Below are 8,060 nucleotides of genomic sequence, written 5' to 3' on the forward strand. Positions count from 1 at the left end.
TCCCCTCTGCCCCCTTACCCAGCCATGCACCGGGCGCGTCCCCTCCTGCCCCTCGGCGACCAGATGAACTCCTGCCTAATCCTCTTGGTGACGGGGCGGTGCAGGGATTAGCGTTTCTCTAACGCTCCACCTTTGGGGTCCATAAGGACAGTGGCTGCTCTTCTACTCTTTTCTTTGCTCAGGATTCATCTTTCACCAGCAAAGGACTCGGGATATATTTCTAACTGCTACTTTTAGCTTTAATTAGCATTCAGGTAAAGCCTGTGAAGTTCCCTCTAACTCCTGTGCCCAGGCACTGGCTGTCCTGGGGGTCTTTAGTCACTCAGGCACTTTAGGAAGTAAAACCGAAGTGTTCCGGAATCAAATGGAAGTTTTAGGCACAACTGCTGGAGTCAGGACCCAGCAGGGAACAGCCGATCCTTTAACTGAGTCAAGTGTTTGCCATTTCTCTTTCTGCCCCGATCAATGTGCTCCCCCCAGGCTGCTGCCATCAGACATCGACCTGGGCAGAACAGCTGTCCCCTCCTTTGGTGACAAGCACAGCTGCAGGCACAAATGGCTGCATTGCCCCATTGTCCCTGCAGCACCCCAACGTGTCACAGGGAAGGTGGAGCTGACCCTGCCACACAACCTGCCTGCACATAGGGCTCCAAGCTACACCAGCCCTTTGCTGCTTCTCCAAAATGTTCTGCCTGAAGAAGTCTGGCAGCTTTCCTCGAGGTCAGAGGTGCAGCAGAGACTTCAGCCTCTGCAGTCCAGGTTCTCCAGCCATCCCTGCTTGGAGCAGCAGCAGCAGCAGCAGGAGAACTGTTTTTTGTACTGAGGCCAGGGAATGAAAACCATCAGCTGAGAATTCCTTTTTCCAGAACTATGGAGGAGCAAGGCCTTGTAGTTTATGCTGTTTCCTAGATCTTCCACCCCGCTGTACTTAAACTCTGTAATTTAAAACACACAGAAGTAGGCCAGCTTCGTAGCTTGGCCTTTAAGCTGCTCTATCCCAACCCCCCCGTGGAGAAGCAGCTGCCAGGCCTTGAGCAGAGACACAGCTCCCTGTGGGATAAGCCAGCTCCCTCTGGGAACAAACAAGGAGCTGCCTTGATCCCCGGATCAGATACAGCCCAAAGGAGAATTCTGCTCCTGCGCACTCACCTTCGCTCAGGCCCTGCCCTGCACACAGTGGGGTGCCTGGAGAGAGCTGAGGAAGACCCCAGGGGGGAGCAGAGGTGCAGCAGAACACACGTTCTGCACGTTCCTCGGCTCTTCCAAGGGCTGTGCACACTCCAGGGACTCAGTCCCATGGCCCCTTTCCCACATCTCCCTCCAGCAGCAGGGGTTACACAAACACATCCCAGCACAGAAAAAGAAGGCAACTCCCCATGCTGAGCGAAGCAAAGCTCAGTTCAACAGCAACACCAAGATTCTGACCTGGCTGCTGTGAGGAGCACCCAGCCCTCACCCCTTTGTCCTGCTCCAGGGAAAATCCAGCTGGCTCAGCCCTGATCTGCAAGCAATATGCCCTCACCAGCAGAACCATGGACATCCCAGTCCTGCCTTGCAGCAGGATCAGCCAAACACAGCTGGGGATTAGAGCCTGGCACTCCCTGCAGCACTTAGTTACAGCTACCCCGAGGAGAGAAAGCACCAAGTGAACCTCCCATGGGCCATGGGACAAGGAACAGCTCCAGTGCCAAAGGGGAAGAATTCCAGAGAAGTCCTCATAATGCAGGTGGAGACTAGAAAAGCACCAGGAGTCAAAGTTTGGACTGAATAAACCATGAGAAGAGACAAACATTGAACTTTTATTGTTTATGTACAAATGACAGAAGTTTGTATTAAAAAGAGAACCCACCCAAAGTCAGCGACAGAGAAGAGCTGGCTCTGAGCTCTGGCCCTTCCTGCACCTAATGCACTGAGGAATATCGGGAGATGGTGTTTAAAATGAAAGTAAGAGAAAAGGGTTAAACTACCTTCTTCTCTGCTTGAGTAAGAATCAAAAGAGCTGCTCCACAAAATGAAGAACCTTCCACTACACGGACTAAACAAAGAAACCCAAAGTCAACTTGTACACTTCAGCTTTAAAAAAAGCACAACAAAACCAACAAAACAAAAACAAAAGAAACAAACCTGCAAAGCTAAATATCAGCAACAAAAGTAATCTAAGTCTCACAACATGGATGGGACACACTGAATCCTACCCCAGTTCCAGTGGAAAAGGAAATGCCTCTCTGTGGGTCTGCAGGTGACAGGGGGCAGCAGTATCAGCCGTTTCAGGAAGTTCCCGACCAAGGTGGAAGCACAGAACAGTCAGGAATTCAGAACTACTACAACTACTACATCACCTTCGTCTTCCTGCAACTCAGGTGATTTAAAAATGATGCAAAGTACATGGTCCAGGATTTCCTCCCCCCATCCAAGTCCCTTAGAGTGAGTCACTCCTGCTGCAGCTGCCATCCTGCTTCAGAGCTTCTCAGTGGGGAGTCACAGACCTAAATCGCAGGAGCATCAGCACTGATGGCTCTAGTAGTCCTGCAGAGAAAGGACAGCACAGGCACGTTAACACCTTCCCACCTCCAATTCTGCTCTCGGAGCTGGGGGTCTCAGTCCTCTCTCATCTCACACACCACTAGTTGCAGGCAAAACAGATCTTTTACTTGCAGATAAACATTGAAAAGGAGGGACCCTTCCAACCTTGAGTATCAACTCAAACCAGATTTGATGCTCCAGATCATGACAAGATAACAGGATGCAAAGCAGCTTTTTCCATGAGAAGCACAGAGGAGTTATCTGTGACCCGGGCTCAGAACAGCCCACCTGGCCTCAGCTGCTGTTGACAGCCAGGAGACAATGCTGATCTCACACTGTGACACTCCTCAACCATGACAGTAAGAACTTAAATGACAGCAGCAGGAGGGTTTTTTTAAGCTTGGGTGTCAGCCAGCCCCTCCGGTGAGCAATGAAAACACAGACAGAGCACGGATACTTACAGCTCTTGGCTTTTTGTTTAACTTGAGATCAATCCTGTGGTTGGAAAGACAAGAGAAACGTCCATGTCAATACCTGACCCAACACCGGAGCTACTTCACAGGGCACAGCTACGACAGAGACTATGGTTAATCCATCCATTTCCAACTGGCTGAGCCAGGGCACTGTCCCAGGGTTACTGGGCACGAGAGCAGCAGAGGAGAGTGGAGTTATTATTTGCCAAAAAAGCAGATTCCAGCCGCTCCCAGACAGAGTTAATCAAGGGGCACAATCAATCACAGGGCACTTAGGTGAGCAAAGGGAACTAGGCATGCTCTATGTTAATTTAATCTGCCAGAGGTGTAACTATGCCACGGGTAATTATCCAGACATATTGTGAGAGTTATTTACTTGGATAGAGAGAGGAGTTAGGATAACAGGGATTATATGAGCCAAAGGTATTGAGTTTAGTACATTTTTCCAGAAGGAAATATCCAAGTCTATACTAATCTCCTTAAGCAGCAAAGCCAAAAGAATCAGTTCTAAAACTAAGTTTTAAAGTTAAAAAGTTTTATCTATTTAAATATGAAACAGAAAGGTAAAGAAGAGTGAAGTTAATTTATAATTTGCTGAAGTTATTAAATAAAATGTTACCTCCATCACGCTTTTCTGTTTTTAAAAAAAACTTCCCAGCCTAACCTAATATACATACCTACAATTAAACAGATAAACTAGGGGTTAGCGAGGTCTCAAAAGGCACATCAGTGTCTACACACTAACAACACAGCACAAGTACTAATTCAAGTCAAACTTACTCAAAGTCATAATCAAACATGCCAGACGGGCTGAGGGGCAGCATTTGAAAGGAAGAAAGCAATAGAAATTAATATACTAATGAATTAAATCAATTAGTTGATTAGCCACCCTAGCGAGATTGCTAAAAAATAAAATTAAATAAATAATAAAGCCAGTGTTCAAACATCATCAAGTTCTTTAGATATCTTAACCAGGGCTGGGCACAAAAAGCACTCCGGGTTGGCGATAAAATGTCCCCCTCCCCACTGGATTTCTGGGAACAAGAGGTGTTAGCAGAGAGGTGGGTTTGGCTTACACAGGGGATTTTAGGAGCTGAAAGAGGGGCAGCTGCCAGACCCAGAGAGGGCAGAGCTCAGGGGCAGGAGAGGAACCCGAGGGCTTGGAAAACCAAAGTGAGGGGTCAGGAAGCAGGGGATTTGGGGAGGTGGCTGGGCTGCCAGGGCAAGGCAAGGCTGGTTCAGGCAGAGGTGACACAGAACTTGGTGCCCAACCCCGCCCTGGGCTGTTCCCTGCACGCCCCCAGCGCTGCTGTCCCCGGCAATGGCAGCCCAGGGACATTTGGCCAGAGCTGAGCAGTTTGGTGACTGTCCCACCCCCTCATACAAGTGCCACAGTATGGCCTCCAGACACGGCTCTGTTCACAGCTGACACTGGCCAGGAAGGATTGATCATGGAATCCCATTCCAGGACTGCACTGCTAAGAGGAAACAGCACTGGATTCCCTCAAACACTTGTTAGCCGTGAAAACAGCTGAGCACACTGAAAATATCCACCCTGGCCTTCCTGTGGTGTGGGAGGGAGCAGGGGGACGGCACAGCCTCTGTAGCCCACACGTGAGGCCCTGTGTGCTCCTGAAGCCAAACGTCCCCGTGCTGACCCAGTTCCCCACACGGGAACCCCAGAGAGGCCGTGCTCCTGCAGGGGCCTTTCCCAGCACCTCACGGTTCTCCAGGAACAGGGCAGTGAAACCCAGAGTTGTGCTGGCAAACGGAAGAGCTTCTGAATAAAGAGAAAAGCCAATATTTCTTTTTATTTTTCTCTTTTTCATGCCAGACACCTCAGGGGACAGACCCACAGGTCTGGCTGGAGCACCTGCGGGGCTGTGGGGCCTGGAACACCCTCGCTGCATGATCAGGTACTGGGTTGTTGCTGGGGCTTTTTAGCCTACATATACTTGAAAATTGTTTGGTCTTATCTGCCAAAATTTAGGGGATAGTCAGTAACAGCAATCACAATTTTAACAGAGCTTTTATTACAGACAAATTTAATTATCTTTTTATCTTTTTTAATTATCTATCTGGCCTTGCTAAGCATTACAAACAGTCAGTTCCTGCCTCACTGAGCCCCTCGGAGTGTCTTGACAGGGCCTGGGAACAGAGGAGCTGCTACAGGTGAGCAGGGCAGGGCTCCTCTGTCCAACAGCCCGGCCTGGCAGCAGCCACCACAGCTGCAGAGGGGGATGTGAAGGAACCCAGAGCCACAGAACCTGCTGGGGGGCAGCTTCCCCCCAGCTCCTGTCCCTAAAGTCCGGGTAATGGACCGGAGCAAAAGGATTTATGTCAGTTCCAGCACCTGCCCTGCACCCCACCATGTTGTTGGCCATGCTTTGTCCAGGGAAGCGCCTGAGAGAGTATTTTATAATTTGTTTGAAATGGCAGTTTTCTTAAGCTGTACTTCAGTTTTACAGGTTGTTTCTCTGGACTTGTTCACGGATGTAGTTTCTTGTGTTATTCCTGAACTTCTTCCAAATATCTACAGGCAAAAAAAGAGATTTGAACTTCTTTGGATTCCCAGCTCATGAGGAACCAAAGGGACATCCAGTCCTTTCAGACATTTGCCCAATTCAGGCTGCTGTAGGAAGGAAATTCTGACCTAAGAATTAAAGACATGCTAATGACTCAACACTTAGTAAAGGCAAAAAAAGGAGTTAAGCATTTTTCAAGCATTGTACCTACCTCGTGTCCCCACCCCAGCTGTCCCCACCCCCACCTTGTAAACTTTTACCACTTTAAACCCTTTCTCTAATTGCGTGGCAGGGCCCTTAAAGAGGAAAGCCCATCCCTAGCCAGAGCTAACAGTTCAGAGCCAGCACAGATGCTCCGGAGTTTTAAAAGCTCCATTACTTCTATTAAACCCTTAGGCCTCAGCTTCAGCAATCCTTCCAGAGAGGTGCAGCTCTGCAGTGTATCCTCTCCATGGTTTTGCCCCTCGTGGCCTGACTCACAGGCACTGTCACTGCTGGCAGCCTGGCAGCCTGGGCTGAGGGCACAGGGACCAGCTCATTGCCCTTATTACACCTTAGGGGCAGAGCTGGACAGGTAAATCCAATCAGAAAAGAGTTCAAGGAATCTGTTTCACATGAATTTCAGGTCAGTTTAATAACAAACACTCTGAAGTGAAGGTGACACAGCAACTCCTCTATGCCAGTACTGAGACTCGGCTGAGATGTGAGAGCTGGAAGGGGCTGCAGTGGAAATCCAGATACTGGGAGTGTCCAAAACCCCAAAAAACATTCCCATTTGCTTTCCACCCTCCTTCAAAGAAAGCACTAACATTCCTGTCCTACTGGGCTCTGCAGAAACCAAGCAGCAAGCTCAGGAGGTCAGGACCTGCTGGAAGGAATAAGCTTTATCCTGGGGACACGGGAGAGCTGAAGAAGCTGCCCAGAAGCACAGCTGTGCCACAGCTGGAGCAAGCACCCTGTGCTGCTTGTTTAACTTCCTCAGCACTTTCCCCTCCTCTTCCAAAACCAGGAAAACCACCCAAACAACTGACCCCAGCTGCCCATTATTCCCGCATGTTACTGGTTCCCCTCAGACAATAAATTCAATCCAGCCCCAGCCAACTGTCCAGGTGTGGCAAGGAGGCTGCTGGTCCCACTGACCTGTGTCTGTTTTTGTTCTTTCGCTTTTTGTGGCTGCTGTGGTGGCTCCCAGAGGAAGTGGAGGAAGCAGCTTTCTGGGGCTTCACACCCTGCACGGAGCCATCTAGCTCTTCAGCATCCTCCTGGTTGGGCTCATTCTCCTGGTTGTGGAAGTCTGGAGAAGTGTCACTCTCTGTGCCACTGCCCGGCTCCCCTAGAGCAGGACAGACCCAGGTGAGCACCAGGGTGAACTCCCAGCTGCCCTGGCACAGCCCTGAGTGGGAGAAACAATCCCAGAACAGCAGCAGAGACACCTGAGCCCTGCAACACCAGGAGGTGAATCACAGAACCTGGGAAACAATTCTGCAGGATGGACAGGAAGCTGCTCCTCAGCACTGAGGCTCTCTGGAACCACATCCTATTTGGTGCTCATCACAAAAATGTTTTTAAATATCCTGGAGGTGAGTGGTCCCTCCCCACATCTCCTGTGACTGACACATCTACAGCGATGCAGTGCTTCAGCTCGTCTGGCCTCTTCCTCCAAAGAGCACAAAACCAATTTTCAATCCCTTTTACACACAACAAACCCCTGCTGAGCGTGGAAGGAACTTGGCAAGTCAACAGCCAGGAGCAGCCTGAGGGCAGCAGACACAGGGCCTGGGAATGGGAGCCCAAGTCCAGCCCAGATCTGTAAGGCTGAGACAGGGCTGAACGGTGGGGAGAGTGTAATTCTTCCCAAATTCACAGAACAATGACAAAGAGACTTACGCTTCTCAATGAGCTGGTCCTGGACTCCAGCTAACGCACTGACAGCCTGGAAAACCAAACGGGATGTCAAGCCAGGCAGGGATTCACCTCCCAATGCTCAAAGCACAGAGCCCGGATCACACAGACACACAGTCCCTCTGAAGTGCCCGTGGCCCCACGTGGCACCGGGGGTCTGCAGCAGAGACAAAGCCAGGGGACGGCAGAGACGCCAGTGACAGGCGTCCTCCCACCCCCCAGGCACCCGCAAAAGGGGCTTTGGAAGAGGCTGCAGGGTGGGATGGGGATGCTCAGGTCAGGGAGCCAGTGCAGGTACGGCACTTCAAATGGGGAAGGTGTTCTGCAGGTGATCATGGCAGGACTGGGGCACCAAGGAACAGGAATGGGGATGGGATGGGGAAGGAACAGGAACGGGGACAAGGAAAGGGATGGGAATGGAGAAAGGGATGGGGACAGGGATGAGGAGAGGGGTGGGCACAGGGACGGTTATGGGGACAGAGGCATCTGCTCATCCCACCAGCACCCATCCCGGCACTCACCGCTGCTGAGGTGACCGAGGACTTGCTGAAGAGCCTCTCGGCCTCCTTGAACTTGCGGTTCCTCCGGTCGTTTTTGCTGTTGGAGTTCCTGAAACAGAGAGAGGCGCGATGGCGGG

At 50.7% G+C, this 8,060-nt stretch overlaps 1 protein-coding gene across 1 annotated transcript; it reads right to left on the reverse strand.

Moving 5' to 3' along the window:
- Positions 1 to 1,779: 1,779 nt before the first annotated feature.
- MEAF6 (MYST/Esa1 associated factor 6) lies at positions 1,780 to 8,055 on the reverse strand (the record flags this gene model as incomplete). Its single annotated transcript, XM_017736122.1, has 6 exons — positions 1,780 to 2,526; positions 2,985 to 3,018; positions 3,777 to 3,806; positions 6,662 to 6,854; positions 7,409 to 7,454; positions 7,945 to 8,055. Coding segments are annotated over 6 exons (423 nt in total), but the record flags the coding sequence as incomplete, so codon positions are not given.
- Between the last annotated feature and the right edge of the window lie 5 nt (positions 8,056 to 8,060).

This window comes from Corvus brachyrhynchos, unplaced genomic scaffold (assembly GCF_000691975.1).
Source record: "Corvus brachyrhynchos isolate BGI_N302 unplaced genomic scaffold, ASM69197v1 scaffold65, whole genome shotgun sequence".
NCBI classification, from domain to species: Eukaryota; Metazoa; Chordata; class Aves; order Passeriformes; family Corvidae; genus Corvus; species Corvus brachyrhynchos.